This window comes from Metarhizium acridum, assembly GCF_019434415.1.
Source record: "Metarhizium acridum strain ARSEF 324 chromosome Unknown scaffold_1, whole genome shotgun sequence".
Classification (NCBI taxonomy): Eukaryota; Fungi; Ascomycota; class Sordariomycetes; order Hypocreales; family Clavicipitaceae; genus Metarhizium; species Metarhizium acridum.
In genome coordinates, this window is record NW_027094015.1 from 3,870,514 (window position 1) to 3,897,152 (window position 26,639).

A 26,639-nucleotide genomic window follows, 5' to 3' on the forward strand; every position below is an offset into this window, starting at 1 on the left:
ATTGACGCTGTGCTAACCCAACCACCACGCGAGATGCATCAAAACCAGGAGCAATATCCACGCTACTCTCGGAAGAGCTCTCAAGAAGAGCCAAGTCACCGCTCATCGGGGTATACTTGCCAGCATAGCGCCCGACTCCCGTAAAGGTCCCGGGTATCCCACTGACTTACATAACCGTAATAAGGCCGTGAACCTTCCGATCCAGTTGAAATAGTCGCCGTCAAAGTTTTTGGCAGAAAATCACTTTGTAGATTACCCGTATAAGAGCCAACACTTTAAGATGAATAAATGTAAAACCTGTGCAGCTCGGAACGCCATCTTCCCACCTCTGCTCAGCGTGCATGCAATCAAGGTCGGGATCACCCGAGTCAGGAGAAACTGGGTTCGCGAGGCCTAGAGCAGCCAGGCCAACGAGAATAGTAAAGAGCGGCTTCATGACAAGGAATAGGGAAGGGGGGCAAATTGTGACTCGGTCCAAGATCCGTGTGCTGGATGATATTTCAATCTTGGAGAGCGTTTGGGGAAGCATCTGATATTTAGATGGGGAGGTGGCGGATTCATATTAAATAGACGTGCCTGTTGCATAGCGCCTTGTCAAACAGTAGTTGAGAAGTGTCGTGACATGCATAATTTTGGTAATGGGATTTGTGCGGCCACCCCAAGAAGTATATATATAGAGTGAGGGTTGTCGTGAAAGATCCCGTTTTCGCCTTGGCATTGGCCTGTACAATGCACAATTTGGCTGCTTTGTCAATATCTTCCGAAATGTGGCTGAGAGTCTGACACGCCTTCCCAGTAGGTCAACATCTGCCTACACTTCGCCCATGCAGGGACAACTTTCTGATTCCAGTGCTGCAAGTGGCCCGCAAGACATGAAAACAGGCCTGATCCAAGTCTGTAAGATACGTGAATAGTTTAGTATACAACAGACAAAATGCCAACGCCATCTACAACCGGCTCGTCGTGTCCTTTCCCAACGCACCGCTCATCAATGGCGGTTCAGGAGCGCCCCCAAACAACACCGATTCCCTGCCTCCCTTTGTCCCCCACCACGCGACCCCAATCGTTGATCTCTCCACGTCCATTTCTCCGCTCACGAGTACATCCCAGAATCTCTTCCTCACCGGCAGTCTCAGCCGGGGATCCTCGATCTCGTTCATGGCCTGCGCAGTTACTGCCAACCACTCCTCTACCAATGGCAGAGGCAGAAATGGCAAAGAATCCACCAACGTCATAACAAGGGCGCTTTGCTCTGAAAGGGGCTCCTCCCTAGTTTCCTCCAGTGCGTGTGACACGGCGTCCGGCGAGGCGGGTAGCAGGGTCGTGCTGGCCGTCGTGGTGTTCGTACGGAGCATATCCAACAGCGTTTCCGACATGAGTGGTTCCATGGCAGCGATGGGGAAGGGCGGGGAGACGATTTCCATGACGGTCTTGAAGGCTATTCTGAACTGGCGTGGTGATATGTGCTGAGGGAAGGAGTCGAAGACTTTAACGATGTAAAAAGGCGTAATCTTGATGGTGAGTGCGCTATGTTGGGGACACGAGAGAACGGACAGAATAGCGCTGTGGGCGGATTCGAAGATTTCGGTGATGGATGCAGACATGGGCCCTTCTTGGGAGAGGTACGAGGTTGCGGGCTTGACGATGAGCAGCTCGCACGCCTCTGTGGGGAGGGAGAGAGGCAGGTGTTCCGCCACGTTGAGATAGAATAAATCGAGATTCATTTGAAGGTTCGCCGAGGGAATGAGAATTGCGTCGGCAGGTCGGATCTCTCGAAGAAATGCCTCGGTAGCTAGGCCATCTCGGCTAAGCACGTCGATAGAAGTCATATACGAGAATGTGTATACTTGAAACGAGCTATTTCCGTCACAGCTGGAGATGAAGAAGAGGTTCCGCAGGATTTGCAACGACTTGGCGGCGATGCCGGCAGCCAAGCCGGGCACCAACATGTGCGGATCCAGCAAACTGCGAGCAACAATGGCCTGCAGAACAGCCGTGGTTCCAAACATGAGCTTCCTGAAGACTTGCCATAGCAATGGCCAGGTGGTTTGCGCCGTCTCAGGACTCAAATGAGAACTTTCAAGAGACGCGTCAAGCTCGCTAAAGCGATTCTTTTGCCAGGCATCGAAAACTCTGGCGGTGAACACCAACAACGCATCATGCGCCTGCATCACCGCGGTTGTATCGGTTGCGTGCTGCACAGCAAAGGCTGCCATCTTGGAGAGCGGGCCCATGTTCGCCATTAAAGGTTGCTTCTCCATCTGCCGCAACAGCTGGCATGACGAGGACCGTTCAGGCCAGGACAAGACGTGGCCCGGCTGCAATGTGGTATCTTGACTCACTGTTCTGAGAAACTGCGCATCGCAAAAGCCTTCTTCTCCAGTAATTGCCCAAACGGCGATGGGCAGCAACGCATCACAATTGATTTGAGCTCTGTGAAAGTCGGATAATATAGGAAACGCAAAATTCAGAGCGGTGACAACGGACACCGCAGCCGCAGGGCCATCTTCGACGTTTCCCTCTAGAGCGAGATTGGCCGCCATAACAACGGCCTGCTCCAATGTGTTGCGCAACGCTCTCGACAAGGAGTGTCGATCATGTCCCTCCATGCCCATAAGGACGCCAGTCAAGACGAGCAGGTGCTGCCATCGCCTCGACCTCTCATCGGCCCCCTTGACCACGGCTCGCGTCCATTCATCGCATCGAAGACGTCCACCCTCAGGCCGGCCTTCTGGTTTGGCGCCCTCGAGTTGGTTGTCGCGTACACGAACAGCCGCGCTGTGGTAGATGCTGATTATTCGTGTCGCCGTTTTCGCTCCGTCGTTTCGGTGCCAGATGGCTGGGGCTGTGAGAAGCTGCGAGGTGAGGACACCGAGGTTGAGCGGGTTGGAGAGCTGGGTGAGCAGATGGGTGGTGCTGCCAATGATTTGGTCCGTCTTGGCAGCATCGTGGACGTCCTGGTAATACTGCAGGACGGTATTGAGGAGCCTATCGGCCGGCATGGTGTCGCATTGAGTTTGGGACTTGCCACCGCAACCCCAATATGATTGATGGCGTGAGGGATGTGCAGAGGAGAGAGGTTGAAGACGCAGCCGAGTGGTGACAGTTGACGAGCTTTTGCCGAGGCTGAAATGACGTCTGGGGCCCGCACCTCTGGCCCGCAGCTTAGGCCCACAGCTCAATCAAGCTCGGGGACCCCCTGCTTACTTGACCCTTTCAACAACGACAACTTCGCGACATCCCTTCGTCGAAGCCGAGCATTCTGACCGCTATGGCCGTCGCCCAACGGCCGTAGCCGCATCCTTGTCCTCGGCAGCGTGCGCTTCGCCTTCGCAGCTGTCAACATGTCTTTTCTGGGCAACCCGCCGTCCAACTACCACACGCCGCCCTTTCCGTCCCTCAACGTCCACACGCTCCAAGACCGCACGCCCAATCGCACCTACACGCTCTATCGTATTACAGATGTCTGGAAGTTTACCGTACTATGGACCTTGATCACTTATATATTTTTCCACCTCGGAGCGGTGCTAGTGGCCGTGTCTAGTCACGGGCTCAAGAAAGGGTCGTGGCGGTTTCTCTGGGCTGTTCCCATCATATACCTATTGATAGCAGGCATTGAGGCTTTTATAGCTGGGAGTATTGTCGGGCTTGTGTAAGCTTCATGTCCGGGCTCAAATGAACATTTACTAACAGGCTGTAGGCTCGGAGCGGTGTATAAAGCCGGATACTACGAAATGAATACCTGGATCCCGTGCACATGGGGATTTATCAACGTTCTCGTATTGATAATATCGTCGTTTTCGGTACAAGGCGGACTTTGAAGAAGGAAAAAAGAAGACTGCGATTCAGGACGTAGTACCGACGCGCCAAAGTCTGCGTTATCCGAATCGATGCAGCGGCAAATATGCATTGTCACGCTCCGCTCATATGAGTCCGTACCGCTGGAATCGAGACAGTTCAGAACAAAAACTGTGCAACCCAACACTACATTCTGCACAATCTGCTCATCAATGGAACTGGGACTACAAACATTGCGGCTGATGTGTCCGAGTGGCACTCAATGGCTCCTGCGTAGGACAGTCTCCATTTGGGAACTTGTCCCTAAAGCCTTGTTCACCGCCACTGGCGAGGTAAACGAAAAACGGTTGACGTGCTCACGTTTATCCAAACATGGCAGATCTTGAAGGACAGAATAAATTGCGCCTGCAGAGTAATTTAGACAATCCCTTTTAGGCCTTTGCAAAATGTCTCTGTAGGATGGGAGTACGCACTGCGCTGCTTGGGCGCCTCACGCCCGTTTGGATTCACGAGTAGCCACCCCAAGCTCAAAATGGAGCGAAGTCGCTGGGACAAGGATGTATATGCACAGCCAAGTTGCAAGCTACTCGTGTGCGCCTGTCCTGGTAAACATGTTGCACCACCAACTGCAAGTAGCAGATCACCACAGCACACAGAGTCAAGTTCACAAGCCTAAGCTGTAGTAATTTGGCGCAACGGCTCAACAATAACATAATCCAAATCACAACAAGAAAAGGACATGTTATAGTTCTCCAGTCATTGAATCTCGTCCCCCAGGTCGGCTGCAATTACGTCAAGCAACGACATTATTGAAGTCAAGCAGGCCGCCCCACAACCCGAAGCCCCTAGCGCCAGTCAGACAACACTCAGACAACCCGCGCCCAATGTCCGTCTAACATGCGCCTCCAAGCCGCACAAACTATTTGCATTGTCTCTCACAAACAATCCCATCCCTCGCAAGCATCCCAATCACCTCGACTCCGACAATCGTCCATCCATCCCTTATTAAACGCAAATCCTCCCCCTCCAAGAACAAAAAAAGGGAAAGAAAGCAAGCTCACTCCTCCCCCTCCAACCTCTGCGAAAACACCATGGCGATGTAAAACCACACTTGACCCGCCCATTACAAAGGAGAAATGTCCACCCAATGGAGCGAAACGCTCAGCTTCGAGGGCCGCCACACCCTCTCGCCTCCCTCGCCCGAACCGCCTGAACCAAGGACTCACACATGGAGCCAACCGCCCCTCAAGAACCTCACCCCAGGCCAGTCCATGTCCCTCGCGGGCATATCCCTCCGCGCCTTCGCCCTCGGCCTCACCACCTCCCTCGGGCTCGTGTCCACGGTGCTCATCCTGACGCTCACGTCCTCGCCGCTCTGGCGCATCCCCTTCTTCCTCTGCGCCCTGTCCACGTTCCACTTCCTCGAGTTCTGGACCACCGCCGCGGCAAACACCCCCGAGGCGACGGTTCACTCCTTCCTGCTGACGGCGAACTGGCCCGCGTACCCCGTCGCCCACACCGTAGCGTGCGTAGAGTGCGTGCTGACCAAGGTGGTGTTTCCGGGCCGGAGCTGGGCGCCGCTTGGGCTGGGCACGGCCCTGATGCTGACGGGCCTGGTCATGGTTGTGGGAGGCCAGGTGGTGAGGAGCGCGGCCATGTTGACGGCGGGACAGAGCTTCAATCACACGGTGCAGACGAGGAAGGCGGATTCGCATACGCTCGTCACCACGGGCGTCTACGGGCTCTGGAGGCATCCTAGCTACTTTGGTTTCTTTTACTGGGGGCTGGGCACGCAGCTGGTCCTGGGGAACGTGTTTTGCTTCGTGGGGTATGCGTATGTCCTGTGGAAGTTTTTCAGCAGTAGGGTGAGGGTAGAGGAGAGGGGACTGGTCAAGTTTTTTGGGGATGATTATGTACAGTACAGAAGGAGGGTTGGAACTATGATTCCGTTTGTCGGTTAGTGCTTGCTCCGTGTGTGTGTGTTTTTAATGAATTTTGTTCCAGTTAACGAGTGGTCTTGGGAGTAGATTTAGGGTTTGGGTACGATAGTTTGGATTGCTAAGACTGAGACTGGGTCAAGATCAAGGATTGGGTCACATGAGAGGCACAGCGTGTAGAATATCGTGTATAAAATTTATCCAAAGATGGTCACTACCCAAGTCGTAATGTCTTCCTTCGAGTTTTCTAACCTCATGTCTGCAACGCAAGAATCGGTTCTTTACTGACGCTACCGTACTTGGCCTGCCATGCGTAAAAGTACATCAATGCCGCAAATGGCTGACCGAAGATGGTAAAGGACACCCAAAAGATTACGTTTCCCATTACTCTGCCGGTATGCCCCCATTTCATTTTCTCTAGAGGGGCCGTGATGGCGATGAGAGGAAGCTGCAAGAACATGCCTAGAAAAGCAACGCCTGAATATAGGTTAGGAACGAGGGTCAAGACGATGGATAAGACGGAGGATAGCGTACCGATAATGTTGTGGGTGGGAACACCAACAAGAACCTCGTGTAACACGGCAGACACAAAAAAGACGGCGCAACTTGCAGCCCATGGGCTCCATCCACGCCCAATCATGGGTACATACACATGGCGCTTAAAGTACGTATATACGGGCCTGTTCCACGTTCTCCAGTAGGCTCCGAGACTCTCGCTGTTCCACCAGTCGTCGTAAAATGATCGGTCGCCGAACCGCAGCACTTCGGCAAGTGCGTTTAAGAAGGACTGGAATAGGGCAAAGAATCCTGCCAGCCAAATAACCAGAGAAATGGTTGACAGCTTCAGCAGCCGCTCTAGGATCATGAGTAAGTCCAACGAAGCAATCTTGTCGAGCGAATTCTGCAGAACCGGCGCGGCGTATTGGAAGCTGGCGAACCAGATGAATGCGCTCAAACAGCATACTTCGCCCAGCCTCTTAAAAACAAAGACCCATCTGATCTTGTCGGTGCGCGGGTATACGGGCTGATAGACCAGCGTCGGCGCCCACCAGAAGTAGGCGAGGTTGCCAAAGGTGATGTTATTCGGGTACGGGCATTTCGAGTAGAGTTCAGGAATAAACTCTCCTTTAACGGGGTGCAGGTAAGCGTGGCGAAGATCTCGGTTGGTGAATGCGTACGAGGCTGTCTTCAACGACACAATGACGGCATGCATCTCGGTCAGGGTCCCAACGAGCGGGTGGTGGATGTAAAAGTAAACCATAAAGGTTGTGAGGGCTAAAGCAAGCGTCATATTGATACCATGAGCCCAGGCCACCAGAACCCATGTTGAATGGAACTTGGAATTGTCTTGTTCCGACGGTACAGTAGAGCCTGGTTTGAGGCGCTTTCGGGATCCTCGAGCCTGTTTTGCGGCGGCCAATTCGATCAAGTAGGCAACCAACAGATGGCAGGGAATGAGAAAGTAGAGAAGTCCGCCGATGAGGACATCTTCATTCTTGTAGGAATGACATCGAAGGCATATCAAAACACCATACTGCGAGGGCGGTTAGGAATGAGCACACACGACACGCGTGATTGGGGGTGCGGTGCATTGTAATTTGTAGCATGCCTTTTTCAAATTCTCAATCATCAATCGTAAATTACCCACAACTACATCGAGGTCAGTAAGCGGCAGTAGTTGTTTGCAGTGGACTGATCTGGTTTTGCTTGCGTACCCAAAACAATGACCATGAGATTTCGAAACCCGATAAAGCTTGGCGTGGCATCGGAGTCGTGGCTTAGGCACGACGGGCGGCTCTTGGAATGCACTGCTGCTACGTGGCGATAGTTCTTCTGGGCGACAGAGGCTCTGGGCTTCTCGGCTGCGGCTGCGTCTTCGGATTCTTCTTCCACCGGGCCGGGAGATGCATTGCCGTTGCGACGCTTGGTGGCATTTCTCTTGCTCACGGTGCCATTCGCTGGGCTGACACTGGTGGTGGTGGCCGTGCTCATCATGGAGCTATCCTGGTGATGTCAGTCGGGCAGAGAAGGGCTGCAAGAGGGCGGTCGGCAAACAACTGTGGCCAGCCGCGAAGAGCGAAGCTGAAGCTCACAATGGCAGGATAAGTGAAGAAGGGGAAAAGGATAGGGAAAAAAAGGGAGGAGGACGAGGGCAGGATGACGAGCAGGTCAGTTGGAAGCTCAAGCCTAAATGGAGGGGCAAAGAAAGTCGCCGTCTCCAGATATACTAGAATGGAGCTTGTTCTTGGGGCTTCCCTGTTTTGCCTTGTCTCCTCTTGTCTCTCGCTTCTCGTCTCTCGGCGCGACATTGCCTGCCAATGCCTGCCAATGCCTGCACCCAAGACTCTGCAGCGTTGCCGGCCGATCAACATGGACAAATACCTTCAACTCCCACCGTCAGATCCTTTTAGTGCAGTGCAAATCCAACCGGCGTCTATCTTGGCCATGGCATCGAATCAGCCGCTGTCCCTTCAGCCACAAATCCCCGCGTCCAGCGGAGGAGGTTGAGGAGATACGAGGAGAAACGAGGCGCGACGACTCCATCAGGGCCAGATAGTGCCCCAACAATCAATCGACCGAATCGAAGCTATCGAAGCCATCACTTCACCTACAAGCTCTGGTCGCGATTGCGATGCTGCGAAAAGCTCATGTACATGGATGCCCGGCTCCTGCGTCACGATGCGTCAACCACCTCAAAGTGGCGACCAGCTTGGCGGGTCGTTTCCAGTCCTTCTCGGTCCTCAACTGTCAATCGTGGCGTTAGATTGCCATCGTCGTTGACGGTTCGCTGCGGCTCGTGAACAGGGTCTGGCCAGGACAGGAGCAGGGGTCAGCCATCAATCATCAAGACCTGGCGAAAGCATGTGAAAGCCCATTCTGACGACTCTGCTTGCATGCCCAATTTACAGCATGCCGCATTATTCGAGGCCGAGGTCAGAGAAAATATCACCATCTACTGGTCCAACTTCGAAAATTTTCCGAACCGCGGACCCCGGCAACCTTGCCTTGGTACAAATTTAATTTTTTTCTGGAAGCTCGGCCCAGGGAATTTCGCCACCTCTTTTCGGGTCTGTTGCCCGCCGCTGTTTTTCTCTCTATCATCAAGAACTTTCACATGTCGCGTTTCTTTTGACATCACTGAAATCGTGCCATACTTCAAATTGATACCACTTAGGTACTTGACAGGAAAGCAGTTGGTCAATTGCCTTTCATTCCATAACTTCAGCGCCCAAACAACCCCAACCCACCGCCTTTGCTTGAGGACACACCATGAACCATCACATGACCGGCTCGACCTCGCAGCGAAAAATGAGACAAACAGCCAAGTTAAAATTCGAGCGGATGCAGGGATTGAACCAGTGATGTCCAACACCATGTGAGTCTACAGTAATACCGTAACAGACGAAAAGAGAGCTTGACCCAGCAAGAGACCGGGCTACATGGCAGTGCCGCGTTATCATGTACACTACTCCGTACTCCGCCTTCATCTATGCATAATAGGCATCCGATATATCATGCCAGAGACTATTCTTGTTTCGTTTGCTACAAACTTGCGATTTTGGAGACGAAGTTGCATAGGCCCAACATGACTGATCTCACACCTGCGATGAGGAGCCAAGGCTGGTTACTAAGCATGTGGAATTGCATTGTTGCCCATTGTGGGAGCCGGCGCCCCAAATTACGCAGCTACCCGATGACATCTTCAGATGCCCAAGTTAGGGTGAATGACTGTGGTTTTTCATCAGTATCGACATTCCTAGACTTGTTCCTATGGCTCCGCCGGTCGTCACGCCTCGCACCGTCATGCCCTCCGCTCCCCTCTCCCAGGCGAAGCAGAAGATGATTTGCGGGGAGATGTACCATGCGTTCACCCCCGAACTCATAGCAGACCGTTCCAGAGCCAAGGCGGCCATGAGGCGCTACAATGCTGCCGTAGGAGAGGTGTCGCGGCGAGAGGAAGTTCGCCTCTGGAGAGAGTAAGTCCCTAGTGGACTATGTATGGTCTGGATATCAGTGACCCAATTGGTATACCGACCCCTTACTTACTGGCCTCGAATTCAGAGTAGTAGGCGACACCACACCTCTCCCCCCAGAGCTACCTGATGCTGCAGAAGACGAGGCACAGTTTGAAGATGATCCAATAGTAGACGTCCCTGTGTTGGTGGACTATGGCACACAGGTCAAGCTAGGAAAAGGAGTCTTCATCAACTGCTACTCAACCTGGATTGATACCTGCCCCATTACCGTCGGTGACCGCACCATGTTCGGCCCCAACGTCTCATTGTATAGTGGCAAACATCCGCTTGAGCCAGAGATCCGCAACGGCATCAAGGGTCCGGAATCAGGCGCACCAATTACTATTGGAGAGGACTGTTGGATTGGCGGAAGCGCCATCATTTTGCCAGGAGTGACCATTGGTCGAGGTTCGACTGTGGGCGCTGGAAGTGTTGTCACCAAGGTCCGTTTTGCTTGCATATACTAAATAAATGTTGGGACGCATCGAAACTGACATTTCCAAAGGACGTGCCACCGTTTCACGTGGTTGCGGGCAACCCTGCACGTATTATACGCAAGATAAAGTCCACATTGGATCCGGAGCAGAACGAGTCGAGGTGCGAGACCTGAAAGCTCACGTCACAATCGCACACTGGGTGGATACAACCTCCACGCCTAGCATTTGAAAACCACGAACAGAGCGTTGTGCATCGAGAAGTAGAAACATTGTCGCTGGCGTATGCAATTAGAACATGAAATGGTAAATCTAGTTTTTGTTGATTCCAATGTCAATCCGCGCCATCTTCGAAACCAATATTTGGCATCACATGACTTGGTGACCGACCCACGGCAAAATGCCGCTTAAACTGACCAGGCTTTCCCTGATGGTGCAGAACTCACGCGCTCAGTCACATCGCCCAACCACAAGCATCTCACCTGACGACGGCATTCGCCCAGCTGATGTTTGACCACAATAGTCAGCAATCTTTCTTTCCGAGTCATTCCGTATTGTGTGCTTAAACTTGTCATTGAGCTTGCTCATAGGACCTGCATGCGTGAATTTGCTGCTCACTAGCCACAGCAATGGCTTACGAGCCACGCGGTGAGCATGGGGGAGGTGGTGGCCAGGATGGCACATCCATGAAGGCAAGAGGTCGAAGTAAGTATTTGCATAGCCTATCCTTTATTGACAACTCTGTTTTGTGCACACGGATATTGGACAGCTTCATGAGGCGTGCCGGCCGTCGGGGGATCACCGGGTGGGCTCGAGGTCATACGACGTCAAGTGAAGAATTGGGCGCTTCTCGAGATGAGCCTTGGGTATCAACCGTGGACTGGATATATCCCAGTAGGAAGCCTGCATCTGTGATTGGCGATGAACCAATCATGAGCCTTTTCAGAATCTTGCTTGCCGAGAGGATGAGCCCCAAATCAGCACTGTTGTCGTGGAATCTGGTGATATGCGAAGATACCAACAGTCGTATCCGTCCACACACATTTTTTGGAGGCGTCATGTATCTATGGCCCGTGATAAAGCTGACAATCATGAAAGGGCCCGTTACCGATTACAGTTCTACTGTCACGCACTGGTTGCGGAATAGAGTCCCCAACTACAAGGGCTCGTACAATGGCGAGGCGGAGCGGCCAAGCGCAAGCTATATCGTCGACGTAAGGGACATCAAGTTCAAACATATATTGCCCATCCAATTGCCTCTTGCTGACTGTTCTTCTCAAGATGCTGCCACCTGCCGCGCGACCAACAAATGCCGCAGACACAATCCCAGTCAAACATCTTCATTCGTCACTAAACAAAATCAAGCATCCCATCAACGTGGTCCGATGGACCCCAGAGGGCCGCAGGTTATTAACAGCCTCGACAAGCGGCGAGTTTACGCTCTGGAATGGTACGGGGTTCAACTTTGAAACGATTATGCAGGCTCACGACTCAGCCATTCGAGCACTTGAGTACTCCCACAGCGACGACTGGCTGATATCTGGTGACCATGACGGTCTTATTAAATATTGGCAGCCCAACTTTAACAATCTTCAGAGTATAAATGCACATTCCGATCCAATTCGAGATCTGGCATTCAGCCCGAATGATTCTAAATTCGTCAGCGCCTCTGACGATTCAACGCTCAAGATATTCGACTTTGCACTGGGGCAGATGGAATCCAAGTTGGAAGGACACGGTTGGGATGCCAAAAGCGTCGATTGGCACCCCACCAAGGGATTGCTGGTGTCAGGATCAAAGGATCATTTGGTTAAGCTGTGGGATCCCAGGACCACTCGTTGCCTCACCACCCTCCACGGCCACAAGAGCACAATCACCAAGGTCATGTTTGAACGCGTTAGGGGAGCCTGCCTTGCGACATCAGCACGGGACCAAACGGCACGTGTATTTGATCTCAGAATGATGCGAGACATTTGTCTCCTCAAGGGCCACGAAAAGGACATCTCAACACTGACGTTTCACCCCGTGCATGCCAACCTTCTCACCACCGGAGGCATGGACGGCGCTCTCTTCCACTACCTCCTCGATTCACCAAATCCTCCTGCAGGTCAAGCCTTAACCGTGGCCCCCTATGACAGTATGGATCCGTCTACCACACCGGCACAGTCCGTCTGGCCGATGCACAGAATCCCATTTGCGCACGACTACGCCGTGTGGTCACTAGATTGGCATCCGCTTGGACATATCCTCGCATCTGGTTCCAACGACCGTATCACACGGTTCTGGACTCGAGCCCGCCCAGGGGATGCCGACGTTTCTCAGGACAGATACCACATTGGCGAAGCAGCTGCCGAGGCACAAGGAACCTGGGATCGTCGCGGAAACCGCCGCCAGAGACAGGAAGAAGAACAGCAAGAGATGGAAGATGAGATGGACGCGCTCGTGGACCAAGACGCCGCGAAACTCCCTGCGCCGGCTGCCCTTCCAGGTATTCCTGGTCTCCCTCTGGGAGGCGGTTCAGCACTGCCCGGTCTCACAGCCGGCCTGCCCCCTCCTCCCCCCATCCCAGGCGTTGGATCAAACGGCCCTCCACCACCGCCGTTCCCATTACCAGGACTCAACGGTGCTCCTCCACCACCTCTACCTGGTCTCGACCCCAATCATCCCCCAGACCCGGCACAACTCCTCGAAATGATGAAGAAGGCGGGCGTGCCCCTTCCACCACCCGGTGCCTTGCCTCCAGGTCTCATCCCACCGATGGGGAACATCCCCCCACCAGGAAACTTTCCCTTTCCTGTTCCGCCTCCGCCAATGCACTCGGAGGAGAGTGATACGAGACGACGTGCGCCGTTACCGAGTCAGGAGGAGAGTTTACGCCAGGAGCAGCGACAGGGCAAGTACACTAGGGCACGATAGACTCGCGGACTAGATTTGCTTAACCATTCACTGGCCGCAAATTTGAGCAGCGGATGAAAAGGCATGTACCGGTACCTGACATGGCAAAAGTTTTGATGAGAAGTATTGCGCATGGTTAAGAGGCTGTATTCTATGGATCTGCATGTGTAGAGATTTGCCGGGTTTCTCGATACCCTTGGCGTTGGGACAATATATCGTTGCATTTTACTCGAACCGTGATGGCGTTGAGTGCGGTACAGATGACATGGCGTCAAATCACACAAGTTTCAAATAGAAGGATGGACAGTGATGAGGAATCGACGGCTTGATATCTATCTACCAAATGATGATGTACATGATTAAAAATGCCCGCCGCAAAACGGCAAGGTCGCGCTCAAATGTATGGGAACTGACAAAATGCCACCCTCCCCCTCTCTCTTCCAATGCAAAAAAAGTTATCGCTAGGGTGGATACCTAGGGTACCCGATGCAGTGACAGGAAAAGAAAAATTATGCATGTATGCAAGCAAGATGAACCGCGCCTTATATAGAACACCCCTCACCCCCTTTATACATCCCTCCTCTTGCAGATAAATTATCTTGGTGACACCTCTGATAGCATAAACCCTGTAAAAGAGACAGTAGGCACAAGGGCGCCAAAAGAAGGGGGAAAAAAGATTCATAAAAATCATGACGAAGGAGCAGGAGAAATAGCACGCTGGCCGCCCTTCCCAAACGCCTTCTGCCTGTCGGCGTAATCCCTAATCACCAAAGCACAGGTGGTTTCGGCGCACAGCCTCTTGCGCCGCGTAACAGGCAGCTTGTTGGCAAACTCGAGGCCGGAGGCGCGCTCGACGGCCTCGATGGGGACCTCAAAGTCGGTGATGGGCTTCTCGTTGGGGATGGCGGCGTTGGGCAGGACAAAGGCGCCAATGGCGACGTTTCCGCCGGTCTTGCCGTCCTCGGCGAAGATGACCTTGTAAAAGTGCGTGGGGACGGCGACGGAGGGCGGCGTCCCAATCATCTCGTAGCGGACGTACCACTTGCCGTCGACGGGGTCCTTGCGAGGCAGGTACAGCGGGCCGGTGACGATGCGGACGCTGGGGTAGCGGCCGGTGAGGCGGCGGCAAAAGTCCTCAAAGTGCGCCCAGTAGTCGCGGTTGAAGCCGTCGCCGACCTGGGGGCTGATGTTTGTCAGGTAGAAGGTGTCGTCCATGGCCCTCTGGGACCACTTTGCGTCGGCGGCGGGCACCTGGTGGCCGCGGTCGTAGCCGCTGCGGAAGTAGTCCTTGAGGAGGGCGCGGAACTGCACGGGCACCGCCGTGTCCTCGAGGAAGACGCTGTGCTTGCGGTCGCCGTCGCGGCTGGTGAGGGAGTCGGGCGTGATGTGCTCAGCGACCCAATGCGGGTTGCGGGTTCGCCGGTCGTAGCTTGATATCAGGGCCGCACGGCTGGCAATGTCTGAGACGGGGCCAGGGAAGCCGTACTCGAAGAGGCCGGCTGGGTTGACCGGAGCCCCCGACACGGGCGGGGAGGTAGAGTAGACGTGCTGGGAGGGGATGGCGAGGGCTGTGGTGGAGGCAGCGTTGTTTGGTCTGGCGGTTGGAGGTGTCGCGATTGGAAGCTCGGGTTTCTTGTTCTCGGAAGATGGGCGGAGAGCAAAAGCGGCGGCCGTAAGAGCAGCACCGCCTCCAGCTCCGAGAGCAGCGAACATTGCGAGAGTTGATTTGGACATTCTGGCGGCGTACGAGGCTTGGCGTGGCATTTATATAATTGACGGGCGGCGTCACGTCGAGGACGCAGGAAAATTCAACAGATGAAAGAGTCTGCTGAACTCGAGGTGATCAGGCTGAACAGCAGAGGAATGGACCGATGCAAAGGCGACGAGTCATGCGAGAAGTGACGAGAGCGGAGCGCGGTTGAGAGAACTTGAGACGGAAAGGCAGCTCACAAGGAAACTAGTGCAGAGGCATGTGGCTCGAGGCCCGTAGTGTTTGTGCCTTGGGGATCTATGAATGTTGTCGCGATGGAGACTAGGACGAGGAACGTTGACGATGGTGTCTTTTTTTTTTTCCTTCCTACCACTCGTCGGCAACTAAGTGCACTTGTGGCTAGCCACTTAAAGGTCGGCACATGCAAGTAATTCCCTTGGCGGGAAGCTTGCCGGGACTTTACCGCAAGGGCCTCATGCGTGGGTCAGGGGACCGCCAGGGTCTGCAGGGCACCAGTATCCGGAGCCAGCTGGGCCAGTCAGAAGGCGCCGCGGGGGGGGGGGGGGGGGGGGAAGGTGACGAGTGGCTGACGGGTATCACTTTTTCGACAGCGATGCGCGAACCAACGAAACAAGAGCCGCATCAGCGCACGTTCTTCACGCCGCCCGAGCTTTCATCTACTAGCAACTCAAGAATCACACGAAATACTCTTCTTTGCTTGTCCGTCCGTTCATCGTTACACAAACAAGAGCCCCAGCATCACGGCTCGGTCACGGGATGCATTTTACTCCAGAGTTGGCGTCGTTCGGTTCATCGGACCATTCGGTTCATATGAAGTGCGGCGCCGCCAGCTGCATCACCTGCGGCGACCAGTGAAGCAGCTCATCCTCCGACGGTGTCCTGTCCGAGTTTTGCGGGCTGACTGCCCTGGGGCAAGGGTATTCACTTGCTGTTCACGGAGTGACAGGTGCATGTCGTCTCGTGATTTTTTTTCTCACTCACACAAGACAATTCCATTGTGGTTTGACACCATGTCTTCACGTGCTCTGAAATTGTCATTCTTTTGACTACCTAGGTACTTTACAGGTTCGTGTAAAGTTACATGAAGCTAAATACAATATTTCGAGTCGTTCCCGAGACCTGGTGTTTCCTCCCGCGAGCGCTGGGGCCGCTTCCTGCCCCAGCTGATTACAGCCCTACGGCACAAGAAACGCCACTCTTCTCTTTTCTGTTTCACAGCATTGCCCAAGCAGTGAGAATTTCCTTACGCCATCACGGCCGCGACCAAGACGGCGCCGACGAGGGACGCAGCCCCCAACACGGCGTTGGTACGACCGGCACCGGCAGTGGCAGTTGTGGAGGTGGCGCTGGCAGCGCTGCCGGAAGCTGTGCCCGAGGGAGCCTTGGTCGTGGCCTTGGTCGAGACGGCAGTAGGAGGGTACGTGGGTGAAGAAACGCCCGACGGGCAGTGCCAGTGGTCGCCGTGAGGCGTACACTCCTTGCCGTCGCCGTCGCCGTGGTCATGGTCATCATGGTCGTGCCCACCGGTCGAACTGGCCGAGGCACTGCTTTGGGTCTGAGCAGGAGATGTCGTCGGCTTGGGGACTCCAGATGGACAGTGCCAGTGGTCTCCGTGAGGTGTGCACGTCCCTGTTGCTGACTGCGTGCTGACAACCACGGCCGTCGATGTGGGCTCGCAGTGCCCTTGAGGGTTTGCCATTAGCATGCAGTCCGAACTCATCAAGAGATGGACACCATCCCGTCCGAAAGAGTCTCTCTGTACTAGACTAGCTGAAGAGTCGACTTACAGTGATCACCGTGAGGGTGGCAGATGGAACCAGTAGGTGAAGGCGGCAAAGTCTGAGATGCCGAAGGCTGGGACTCGGTGGTAGCCTGGGCTACGGCCTGGCCAATAAGGCACAGTGAGATCAACGCCTTGAGCTGCATGTTGGCCGAGTGTGCAAAAGGTCCCAGTTACGGCAATGTAAAGAAGAAGGGCAGTCTCTCAAGAAGGGCCAGCAATGCAAAGGGCTACATATATATACATATAGATGTGTGTGTGTGTCTGCTCTTGGCCGCCAATCAACAGCTCCTCCTCACGGGCCAGCAACAGCCCCCAATATGCAAAATGGAATGCAAGGATACAACCCATCACATTATTGGCAATCTAGTTGGTCCTGTTGATCAGTTTATCCCGGCTAGTCGACCGAATGCCAAGACATGGCTGAGAACCTCTTTGGGTTACAGACGTCAACTAGTCGGCCTATGAAGCTGTCCTTGCTGCGGTGGTTCGTATGCCGTCGTCAATTTTTCCACCTCATGTTGTGCGACCAACCCTCGTTGAACTATTCTCATCTTTCTTTTCCTACAGAGTCTTGCCTACTCGTGGCGTGGCCACCAAGAACAAAAATCCCCCCCGGCCCTCGAAGCCTGCTCTACAAAAAAAGATAACTACCTGTTTCAAGCAGTGTTGGGAAGATGACGAGTTGTCAGCCCAGATTAAACTCGATCTGGTCTGCAGAAGCTCCACAGTCTGATTTGGGATGCATGAGAAAACCCCCGACAGTCAAGAGACAGGCCGAGCCGTGATGTTCTGTTTTTCCCTCGTGGCAAGGTTATAAAATGCATTCAAGCTTATTCCTATCCGAAACACAACTCCCATGTCCCCCTTGCTTGGAGATTATTCCGTCTGATGCCAGGTAGATTGCGGCGGGCGTACAATACGAAGAAAGATTAAGCATGTTTACGTTTGAATTAAGCTTACATACCTTGATGGACAGGTTGCGGTTTTATTCGCGCGGATGGAGAAGACGTTGGTGTTCAGCTTGAGTGGTTTGTGTGACGGGCGAGAACCTTGATGTCTTCAGCTGATGGGTCAAGGGTTCCGCCAAGGCTTGATCCTGGATGCGTTGTTGGACGGAATTGGCTTGGGCCGCATGAACAGGATTATGTGAATTGGTATTGGAACAATGCAGCATGCCACGACGGGATTTTGGGGATTGCATGGACATGTATGTGGGATATAACAACCTAGGTACGTATCGCCACTTGCATCAATATGTCGGTTGCAACGTCCCATCCAACGTAATACGGAGTACATTGCCATGTATCTATCTCTGTGGCGGAATGAGGAGCATGTGTTGCTGTGTCATGGCTCCTATTAAAAAGCCAGGTCATCCATGGCAGTCTAGCTCACCGATTGCTATACCGTCGCCTCCGTCGTTTTGGCATCACGGGCTACTATAAATGCTTGCAATGGTAGCAAAACCAACATCCGGAAACCTCGACCCAGGGTGGTTGGCGACTTTCATTTTCACCTATACTCACAACGCCGGTTGTTGACCCTGCACACGCCAACTCTGCGTCATCCATGATGCTGTACAGAAGCGCCAACGGCGTGCCTAAGTAGTTCGTCATTGATCAGGTTAGGATTAGAAGTCAAATTCACCCCCAAGGCATACGATCCCCTCGCATCTGTCAAACTGCGGCCGATGGTTCATGGTGACAGTCGAAGGTACGTGCTTGGTCGATGAACATGGTAGTTACGAGTACGTTGTGATTGCGAATTCCCATCTCACAAGAATCGTGTGTATATGCCTCACATACTCGGAGGGTAGCAAACGCGCACACATGCTCTACCCCAAATTTCATGGTACTTGGGCACAAGGACATCAACGACTGCGACCTCGCCCATATCTGCGCACGTAGCGGTGGTTGCATTTAGTCGAGTCATCAACTCACCTGCCTTTCTCTAGATCAGTGCCTCCCTATACCTTCCTAAGCCATGGCACAAATTCAAAGTTCTGGTTTCGGAGTGAGGAGGACCGGTAGGATATAGTCTCTGAAAATGTGATTGAAAAGTAAGTCGCGGCTTATGCTCGAAACCAGCAAGCCCCATAGTTGGCTTTGATTCATCTGTCAGCCCTCAACCGGCCAAACTGAAGCTACAAAGACAGGAAGCGAGTGGCCGAAAGAGCCCGGAAAATGGTTGTTGAGGCCAGTGCCAAAGGCCTTCCGCCACGGCGCTCTTCAACAACGCACCAATCGTTCCCGGTTGTTTTCGAGGTTTGGTTGAGGAGCCAGCGAGAACATGTGAAGATTTTGCAAGTCAAATCGAAAGCATCATCAGAGGCCCTTGATGAATCTGCTTGGGACTTGGCCGCCTCAACCTAGTTGTTGGACATGTGCGTCCTCTCAAAGCAAAGTCAGCAGCGGCACATCACAGGTTGCTCGTCTCGAATGAGGCTTATGATGTGTCACGAGATGCTGCTTTTCTGTGTGAACTATTGTCAGGTCATGAAAGGCGCAGAATTGTCTTCCTCGAGATTTATTGCCTCCCCAAGTCGCAGGCGGTGTCTTGAGTATGTAAAAAGTCGAGACGATGCTCCCTTGTCGCACACTCTCAGAGACAAAAGGGCGCTCGGCTTGACACAACGCTGTGCGCATTATCTAATTTCCGCTCGTTCCGTTGCCCGATGCCCAAATACAGCTAGTTCGCTGTTATCCTGTGCGACTTCCCATGATGCCCCATCTGCAAGGGCCCCCGGATCCAATCAACCTTGGGTGGTGGTTTTGTCGTTTTTCGATCGTGGTATCTACGTGGAGAATGTGCCCATCGCAGCCCAATGGAGTATCTTGCATTACGCAGTCACGTGTAATAGTTATAAGCCAGAAGGACCAGTGCTGCGACTGTACAAGGCAGACGGTAACTTATCCAGCAGGTAGTTATTCTGACCCTGTTCAGGCTCCCGCTAATATGGCGTAGAGACTTGTAGGTAGTATTGTCTTGCACTAAAGTAAGTAGCGTATACATACTATTCTGAACCTGGTGACGGGGGAAATGCCTGTTGGTACATGGGTCATCTGTTATTGCTGCAGACCCTAGGTAGGCTGGCAAAGGATGCGTGTCGGCCATCTTGCATCTGGATGCATGGCCGCCACATGTATGCGACAACTGACGGCCGCAAGGGAAAAAAAAAATAGATATATAACTACTCCGTGCCTAGCTATTCGTATACCTGATAAGACACAGAATATTGTGTTTATACTTCGTACAGAGGCCGAAAATCTAAGGGTACATTCTGTCGGTGAACAGCCAACCAGCCAAGAAATCCCGTGTCACATTGGCAGTGACGCTGATCGGTGAGAACCTTTATGGCCAATGCTCAACATGTGCCTCCGTCCTTGTGGACTCGAGTATGATGGACACCTTGTTGCCGCCCACTCGAGCAGATCCTTTCGCCTTTCGTTTGTCTTTGTACGGAGTACCGGTCTTGTGCTGACAAAGGATGAGACGAATTCGCGTCTGAGACCAAAACGCCTGGCATCATCAGTCGGCAACGTCGCCTTCTCTTTGTCATTCCATCCATCTGCTCAGTATCTCTGTATTGTCTTCCTTTCCTCTTCCCTTTGAAAGCCCTTTCCCTTTCCCTTCCCGTCCCTTCCTCGCCTTGGCATCCTGCGATCGATCTGAGGTCTCGAGTGCTACTAAAGGGAGGTCCTGCCTACTTCGTCAATAGCGCCATCAAGAAATCCCGCCATCTTTGTGAAATCCCGCTGGGCCCTCCAACTTCCCCGGTCTTTCAGCTTAAATCCCACTTGCCCCCCTGATTTGGCCCACAATCCCTGTTGTCCCGTTCTATTTTTTCCCTCGTCTCATAATAACTATATTTTGCCGTCTCTTGAGAGCTTGACCTGGCTGTGCTTCCATACGCACCAACTACGCCGTCGTCGTTTTCGACTCCATACGTCAGCGACGCCACAAAAGCTCTGCTCTACTGGATCAAGCTATCAACGTTGCCAAGCGCAAAAACTTTTGACTTTGGCCCAACTTTAAGCCTATCTAGACCTCTAAAGCGATACGTTTCTGCTTCATCCTTCGCCTGCACCGATTCCCTTCAGATGGCTGCGTGAGCAAGAGCTGCCATATCCCTGGAGACCGAAGCTTGGAGCCGTCGCTAGCCATGGAGCTGGCTGCTCGAGGACTTGACAATGACGCCCGAGGGTGGATTATGTGCGTGGTCAGTGGCATAGGTACGTCGAGAAATTGCATCATGGCATCATGACATCCGCCATGTGCTCGAGACGAATGCTCACCTTGCCGCACAGCATGCATCTTCGGCGCCTCCATCGTGTGCGTCGACTTCATCGTCCGCCTGTTCCCGGGAAAGCGCAGCTTTCGCATCCAGGAGAGCAACATTTTCCTGGCGTGCTCGCTTTCCCTAAGCTTTGGAGTCATGGTACGATTCATCACCGCCGCTCCCGATTACATGAGCATATGTCAGCTAACTCGTCCAGATGTTCTCCGCACTGTACAGCATGCTGCCCGAATCAAAGGACTATCTGAGGAAGGACGCCTGGGCTGATCAACCTGCCGGCTTTGTTGTCATGGGATGCTTCATTGGAGGCTTCTTTGGTATCCAAGCCGTGTCACGCCTCCTACACAGGCACATGCCGTCGCATGTTGTCGATTGCGACCACACCCACGATCACACAACCCCACAAGACAGCTTCTCGTGTAACCACAGTCGCAGACAGTCCAGAGTCAGCCGAGCACGAAGACGGCTCTCCCGTCCCCGGTCCTCTCATAGCCATGCGAAGTTGGACGCCGGTCACGCCGCGGAGAACGGAGTGGCGCTCGCAGGCGAGACCACACCTCTATTGCCGTCGTCCATCGAAACCGACGAGAATGGCTATCGAAAACCACTAAAGCGACACGCATCTACTCCAGCTGATGAAATGTCGCAACGCCCAACTAGCCCATTATTGGCCTCGAGAGGCCATGCGACAACTACTGACTTGGAAGCGGCAGCTCGTCGGCCGTCCATGTACGAGGTACAGAAGCGCGTCATGTCCTTTGTCAGAGACACCAAGTGCAACTGTGAAGAGGAGGGGTCATGCTATGGTTACACGGATCCATGTGGACAAGAATGTTTCAAACACCTCTCTACACGCTCGCAAAGCGGCCCTAAACATGCTGCCACACTTCGAACTACCACCGGACCCTTCTATCTGCACTCCGGCTCTGTCTTTCATGCCGGTCATGGTCACGATGATCCCGACGCATCCATAAGCCCTCTGTTCCGCATAAGCAGAGCTACCTCTCGCGAACCTCTTTTCTACCCAACAGATGAAGAATCCCCGGACCAGGAGGAGCATGATTCATCCTGCTCCTCCATCGAAGAAGGAGATCTCGAAACCAGCCAACATCACCACCATGTTCCCACAAATGCCTTCCTTTCCATTGGTCTTCAAACATCCATTGCGATAGCTCTTCACAAGTTCCCCGAAGGCTTCATCACATACGCAACCAACCACGCCAATCCCACACTCGGCTTCAACGTCTTCATGGCCCTCTTTGTACACAACATCTCGGAAGGATTTGCCATGTGCTTGCCCTTATACATGGCTCTCGGATCCCGCTGGCGCGCTTTAGCATGGTCCGCCGTCCTGGGCGGCCTGTCCCAGCCCATGGGGGCCGGCGCAGCAGCATTATGGTTCAAACTGGCGCAAAGGTCGAACATCGCCCCGAATGCATTGGTATATGCCTGCTTATTTGCCATTACAAGTGGAATTATGGTGAGCGTAGCGTTACAGTTATTTGTAGAGGGATTAAGCTTAAATCACAATCGAAATTTGTGCATCTTTTTCGGGTTCTTAGGCATGGCCATTCTGGGGTTGAGTAATGCGTTATTTGCGGAACATTGAGGACCAGCCACTTGGCGTGACTGACAAACGAGATTCATGGCAGTGAATGGATTATGAGTATGATTGGCATAGAGGAGTTTTGGTATAATCACAAAGGAGGCGGTATTGTGGCCTCTGGTCTGGGCTGTTACCACTTCTTTTTTTCAGTAGAGTATTTTGTTAGCCGAGTATGATAGAATGTCAAATCTTATGGTGTATGGTTCAAGGTATTGCGTGCTAAATGTAGGCGAAGTGCACTTACTGTCACACAGCTTATATATGGTATTCCATTTTTCCCAATGTGTCTATGTATCATTATTTCATTATCATGTATCTTTTCGCGAGCCAACGCCATATCTTTTTCATGATACGACAAACAAATACATCCCGGGTGGCCCTATAGGGGTATCAGCAACCAGTTACTTTTCGCCTTGAAAGCAAGACACCATGTACAACATCAGCTAGACAAGAGTCTATAGTCTAGCAAGATTAGGATCAATATGTTCTACGTGCGGTGGTGAGTCCCGCGCCAATAGCATAATGTTGGCCTCATCCTCAAGCCACTCGTCCTTTGAGGGGCCGTAGTCCATCTGGGCGGCAAAAATTTCGTCTTGCGCCGTGTCCTCGGGCCATGAGGCGTGGAATTCCCTCCCCAGGGATAATTCATTGTCCCCGTCATCCGGGTGCAGGAAGGGAGCAGAGTCATTTGGCGGGTCGGGCTGCTGGTGGCCATGAGACAGGTGGACTTGGAGGTCGTGGTAGCGTTTGAACCCCTCGTTGCAGTCGGGGCAAAAGACAGTGTGCTTGGCTTGGTTTGCGAGGCCGGAGATCTCGTCGATGAAGGCGGTCGGACTCCCGCTGGGGCTGCCCGGCTTGGGCAACTTTGGGCGATCGTGGCCGAGGTGGATGAAGCGGATGTGGTCGTCGAGGCGGACCTTGGTGCTAAACTTGGCGCCGCAGCCTTGATCGTCGGTCCAGGCCGCGAACTCTGGCCCCGAAGGCGTCACGTCGCCGCATATGAAGCGGAAGCCCTCGTGGGCTGAGCGGATGTGGACCTTGAGATTGGACTTTTTGGTGAACTTCTTGCTGCAGCCTTCGTAGGTGCAGGCGTGCGTTTGGCGGTCCTTGACTGTCTTTCCGGAGTGGTACATGTCTACGTGCTGGTCGAGCTCCCATCGTGATGAGGGCTTGAAGTCACAAAAGAGACAGTTTTGGTGTTCTTTCTTCAGATGGGCGTGGAGGAGCAGTTCAGTCGTGAATCCCACGCGGGTTTGTGTGCCGTCTTCTGCTGTTGTCAGGCCGCACTCTCCACACCAGTATTTGATTTCGCCGTGTATTTTCTCTCGGTGGCGTTTCAATGCCGGCTTGGAGTCGAATGACTCTGTGCAGTCTTGCTCGGGGCAGGCGTATGCCCGGATGTGTAGGTGTTCTTTGCGCACATGCTTGGTGAGAGTTTCTCTTTTACGGAAGCTCTGTCCACAGTCTTTGCAGCGGAATCGCTCAGCGCCTTCGTGAACGGCCTGGTGGCGCTTCAATCTGGTGCCTGTGACAAAGCTTTTGCCGCAGCCGGGGACTTGACAGGCGTACTTGCGTTCGTTTGTGTGTGCTGCTTTAATGTGCTGCTTCAGGTGTTTATCCTCTATGTAGTCCTTATCACAGTCGTCATAGGGGCACTTGAATGGACGGGAATTGGTGTGTGAGTTGAGGTGGTCTCGGAGTCTGGCTGGGCGGTTGAATGCCTTGGTACAACCTGGCCATGTGCAGGCTAGAGTTTTGAGGTCTGACGGGAACTTGGCTCTTGGCGTAGTTGCTACGGTTGCGGGTGACTCGGCGTCCGCCATTGAACTTGGTGACTCGGACGGTGTAAAGTCGTCATCACCATCGTCGTCTTTTTTTATTGTTAGAATTCGTGCGTGCGTTTGCATGGAGGGTCAGGGATGCATTTACTCACACTGAGGAGCGCGGTCTATGTGCAGCTTCTTTACTGGGGAAGCTTCAATGGCCTCGTCTGCGGGCTTTCGCTTGCTCATTATCGTGAGAAATTGCCTGAACAAGTCAATATCGGTATTGTCATATTGCAAGGTACTGTGTTGTGAAAAGCGGCAGAATGCATGCAAGTTGGATCAGGCGGTGACAAGAAATTTTGTGGTGGGTGACGACCGATAAGCCAAGTTGAGCTTCGGTCAGCCTATCAGGCCCCCACTGGTTGAGGTGAGTGTGGTCGGGGAAGCCACGGCAAAACTGGCCCCAAATCTTTCTGCAATTTTTACGAGGCTGATCTGCAGGAACAAAGAAGAACCACGACGCTACGTTTGCGACCAGTTTCTGTTTCCCGCATTCTACGCGCGCGCAAAATTCCTGGATTTTCTCATCATGTCTGACTTTGGCGATGATGATGTTGGTGCTGGCGGGTAGGTTTCGTCGCAAAATTTTATGGGCGATATTGAGGGTTGCCTAGAAGCGCAGCGAGCTAATAGCACGCGAAACAGAGACGAGCCCATGCTTGAGGAGGAGGAGGTTACCGAGTACTACGACCCCGAGGTTCTAGACGATGAGGACGGCCAGCGTGGTGAAAATGGTGACGATGCGGATAATGTTGTTGTTTCCGGAGACCCTTCGGCAGCTGCCAATGCCCTCAAGTCTGGTGAAAAGTCGTTGAAGGATAAGAAGATTCCCGAGGCGGATCGGACAACAACTCCTTACATGACCAAGTACGAAAGAGCACGTATTCTTGGCACCCGCGCTCTGCAGATTAGGTACGATGACAGTTGTGAAGGCTTGCCGGGATGCGCAGGCTAATGAGCGAGTGTAGCATGAATGCGCCAGTGTTGGTGGATCTCGAAGGCGAGACCGACCCCCTTCAGATTGCCATCAAGGAACTTCGCGAGAAGAAGATTCCCCTAATCGTAAGGCGATATCTGCCTGATGGCTAGTGAGTGCTAACTTTGGTGGAGGCTCGTGCTGGAATTGAGACTAACAGAGTGCGAATAGCTACGAAGATTGGACATGCGAGGAATTGCTGCAATAGTCTGAACACGTCGGACAAGCAAATGATTATTTTGGTCAAGGCCGAGAAAGGAACAATTGACCAAAATTTGCGTCAAACCGCTGCCATACCAGACGATCACTTCAGCATTCTCCCTAATCCGAGCCAAGCAGGCAGGTCTCTCGGGCGTCATTTATGATTCATGAGCGCGGCGTTTTGAAATTTGGTCGAATGATAACAAATAGGCACTAGATAAAAACCAAAAGAACGATTGTTTTGGTTATTGGGCTGTGCCGTCGGTTGCAGGAACGAGTCGTTATGGAGCATGTTGATCAAGGCGGAGATATAGGGTAAGCATCTGTGGGACACGCCGTCATGGATCAGCCAACATCACACGGTGAGAAGCTAGTAAATGGAACTTTGAAAGAAAACAATGCAACATGTCGTGCCCAACGATGATGATTGCATCGTATGTGGAAAGGCCTCATATTGCAGAGGTTTGCAGGATGATATTCAATATTCTATTGGTGTTTAGTGTGAGTCTTGGTCGCGGGAATACCAGGCGTTGGCATAATCTCGAGGCTCAACAAAGCAAGAAAAATATATCATCTTGGAAAATTGGCCATAATATATATGAATACATTCCGTCAAACATCATCGCCACCAAGTCGCAAGGTCGCAAGGCAGAGCCGCAGTCACGCAAGAAATCTAAGAACACAGACAGGCACGTACCTTGTGCTGGCCCAGCCAACAGCAAAAGCATTGCTTAGTACTTGCTTTCCCACGAGCTGGCGCTCCCAATCTCCCATTGGTCAAGAGTAGAAACTCGCATTAGCAAAAAGCAAGGCGGTGCAGCAGACACGAGGTTTCCAGCAGGACGCAACATTGTACAACCTGCAGCATGCAATGTGTAACAGGGAGGGGCCTTGTCATCGGGCAGATTAGCCGACGCCGAAGTCCGAATTGGGTAACTCTGGTTGCGCTGGCGGGCAGCGGCAAGCGGCGACAATTGACGTGAAGACGGCTTACTTTGTAGAAACCAAGTCGCAGAGAATGAAACGCTGTGACATCAGCCAAGTGCCACAAGACGGGTTGGCCAGAATGACTGACTGCGTGCCACAAACACAAAGATGCCTTGGGAGATGATGAGCAACCGCCGAGAACGCGGGCGCCCTA

At 52.9% G+C, this 26,639-nt stretch overlaps 12 protein-coding genes across 13 annotated transcripts; 7 read left to right on the plus strand and 5 right to left on the minus strand.

The window, feature by feature from the left end:
• Window positions 1-947: 947 nt before the first annotated feature.
• J3458_001178 (uncharacterized protein) lies at window positions 948-3,002 on the minus strand (the record flags this gene model as incomplete). The annotated part of the gene is made up of 1 exon (XM_007815325.2): window positions 948-3,002. One exon carries the CDS (start codon window positions 3,000-3,002, stop codon window positions 948-950), a length of 2,055 nt encoding a protein of 684 aa, XP_007813516.2.
• A 342-nt stretch (window positions 3,003-3,344) lies between these two features.
• J3458_001179 (uncharacterized protein) lies at window positions 3,345-3,821 on the plus strand (the record flags this gene model as incomplete). The annotated part of the gene is made up of 2 exons (XM_066116580.1): window positions 3,345-3,652; window positions 3,701-3,821. The coding sequence occupies 2 exons, from the start codon at window positions 3,345-3,347 to the stop codon at window positions 3,819-3,821; spliced, it is 429 nt and encodes a 142-aa protein (XP_065978463.1).
• A 1,113-nt stretch (window positions 3,822-4,934) lies between these two features.
• Window positions 4,935-5,759, plus strand: STE14 (farnesyl cysteine-carboxyl methyltransferase; the record flags this gene model as incomplete). Its single annotated transcript, XM_007815326.2, has 1 exon — window positions 4,935-5,759. The coding sequence occupies one exon, from the start codon at window positions 4,935-4,937 to the stop codon at window positions 5,757-5,759; it is 825 nt and encodes a 274-aa protein (XP_007813517.2).
• Window positions 5,760-5,910: 151 nt separating this feature from the next.
• Window positions 5,911-8,089, minus strand: J3458_001181 (uncharacterized protein). Its single transcript, XM_066116581.1, has 3 exons — window positions 7,451-8,089; window positions 7,345-7,385; window positions 5,911-7,269 (listed from the first exon to the last, which is right to left on the minus strand). The coding sequence occupies exons 1-3, from the start codon at window positions 7,728-7,730 to the stop codon at window positions 5,989-5,991; spliced, it is 1,602 nt and encodes a 533-aa protein (XP_065978464.1). The 5' UTR covers window positions 7,731-8,089; the 3' UTR covers window positions 5,911-5,988.
• A 1,417-nt stretch (window positions 8,090-9,506) lies between these two features.
• Window positions 9,507-10,361, plus strand: J3458_001182 (uncharacterized protein; the record flags this gene model as incomplete). Its single annotated transcript, XM_007815328.2, has 3 exons — window positions 9,507-9,712; window positions 9,798-10,194; window positions 10,257-10,361. 3 exons carry the CDS (start codon window positions 9,507-9,509, stop codon window positions 10,359-10,361), a joined length of 708 nt encoding a protein of 235 aa, XP_007813519.2.
• A 453-nt stretch (window positions 10,362-10,814) lies between these two features.
• On the plus strand, window positions 10,815-13,101 carry PFS2 (pre-mRNA cleavage and polyadenylation factor (CPF) complex subunit; the record flags this gene model as incomplete). The annotated part of the gene is made up of 3 exons (XM_007815329.2): window positions 10,815-10,890; window positions 11,284-11,399; window positions 11,467-13,101. 3 exons carry the CDS (start codon window positions 10,815-10,817, stop codon window positions 13,099-13,101), a joined length of 1,827 nt encoding a protein of 608 aa, XP_007813520.2.
• Window positions 13,102-13,767: 666 nt separating this feature from the next.
• Window positions 13,768-14,844, minus strand: NUC1 (nuclease; the record flags this gene model as incomplete). Its single annotated transcript, XM_007815330.2, has 1 exon — window positions 13,768-14,844. One exon carries the CDS (start codon window positions 14,842-14,844, stop codon window positions 13,768-13,770), a length of 1,077 nt encoding a protein of 358 aa, XP_007813521.2.
• Window positions 14,845-16,055: 1,211 nt separating this feature from the next.
• On the minus strand, window positions 16,056-16,738 carry J3458_001185 (uncharacterized protein; the record flags this gene model as incomplete). The annotated part of the gene is made up of 2 exons (XM_007815331.1): window positions 16,056-16,495; window positions 16,600-16,738. 2 exons carry the CDS (start codon window positions 16,736-16,738, stop codon window positions 16,056-16,058), a joined length of 579 nt encoding a protein of 192 aa, XP_007813522.1.
• A 3,110-nt stretch (window positions 16,739-19,848) lies between these two features.
• ZRT3 (Zinc transporter) lies at window positions 19,849-22,694 on the plus strand. 2 transcript variants are annotated; one of them, XM_066116583.1, is made up of 3 exons: window positions 19,849-20,824; window positions 20,900-21,030; window positions 21,089-22,694. In XM_066116583.1, exons 1-3 carry the CDS (start codon window positions 20,755-20,757, stop codon window positions 22,496-22,498), a joined length of 1,611 nt encoding a protein of 536 aa, XP_065978466.1. In that variant the 5' UTR covers window positions 19,849-20,754; the 3' UTR covers window positions 22,499-22,694. The 2 variants fall into 2 exon arrangements, with proteins under 2 accessions (XP_065978466.1, XP_065978465.1); XM_066116582.1 differs by having other exon boundaries at window positions 20,053-21,030.
• A 256-nt stretch (window positions 22,695-22,950) lies between these two features.
• Window positions 22,951-24,507, minus strand: J3458_001187 (uncharacterized protein; the record flags this gene model as incomplete). Its single annotated transcript, XM_007815333.1, has 2 exons — window positions 22,951-24,365; window positions 24,429-24,507. The coding sequence occupies 2 exons, from the start codon at window positions 24,505-24,507 to the stop codon at window positions 22,951-22,953; spliced, it is 1,494 nt and encodes a 497-aa protein (XP_007813524.1).
• A 343-nt stretch (window positions 24,508-24,850) lies between these two features.
• On the plus strand, window positions 24,851-25,505 carry RPO26_1 (subunit common to RNA polymerases I, II, and III; the record flags this gene model as incomplete). The annotated part of the gene is made up of 4 exons (XM_007815334.2): window positions 24,851-24,888; window positions 24,967-25,233; window positions 25,290-25,409; window positions 25,469-25,505. 4 exons carry the CDS (start codon window positions 24,851-24,853, stop codon window positions 25,503-25,505), a joined length of 462 nt encoding a protein of 153 aa, XP_007813525.2.
• A 398-nt stretch (window positions 25,506-25,903) lies between these two features.
• Window positions 25,904-26,233, plus strand: J3458_001189 (uncharacterized protein; the record flags this gene model as incomplete). The annotated part of the gene is made up of 1 exon (XM_066116584.1): window positions 25,904-26,233. One exon carries the CDS (start codon window positions 25,904-25,906, stop codon window positions 26,231-26,233), a length of 330 nt encoding a protein of 109 aa, XP_065978467.1.
• Window positions 26,234-26,639: the final 406 nt, after the last annotated feature.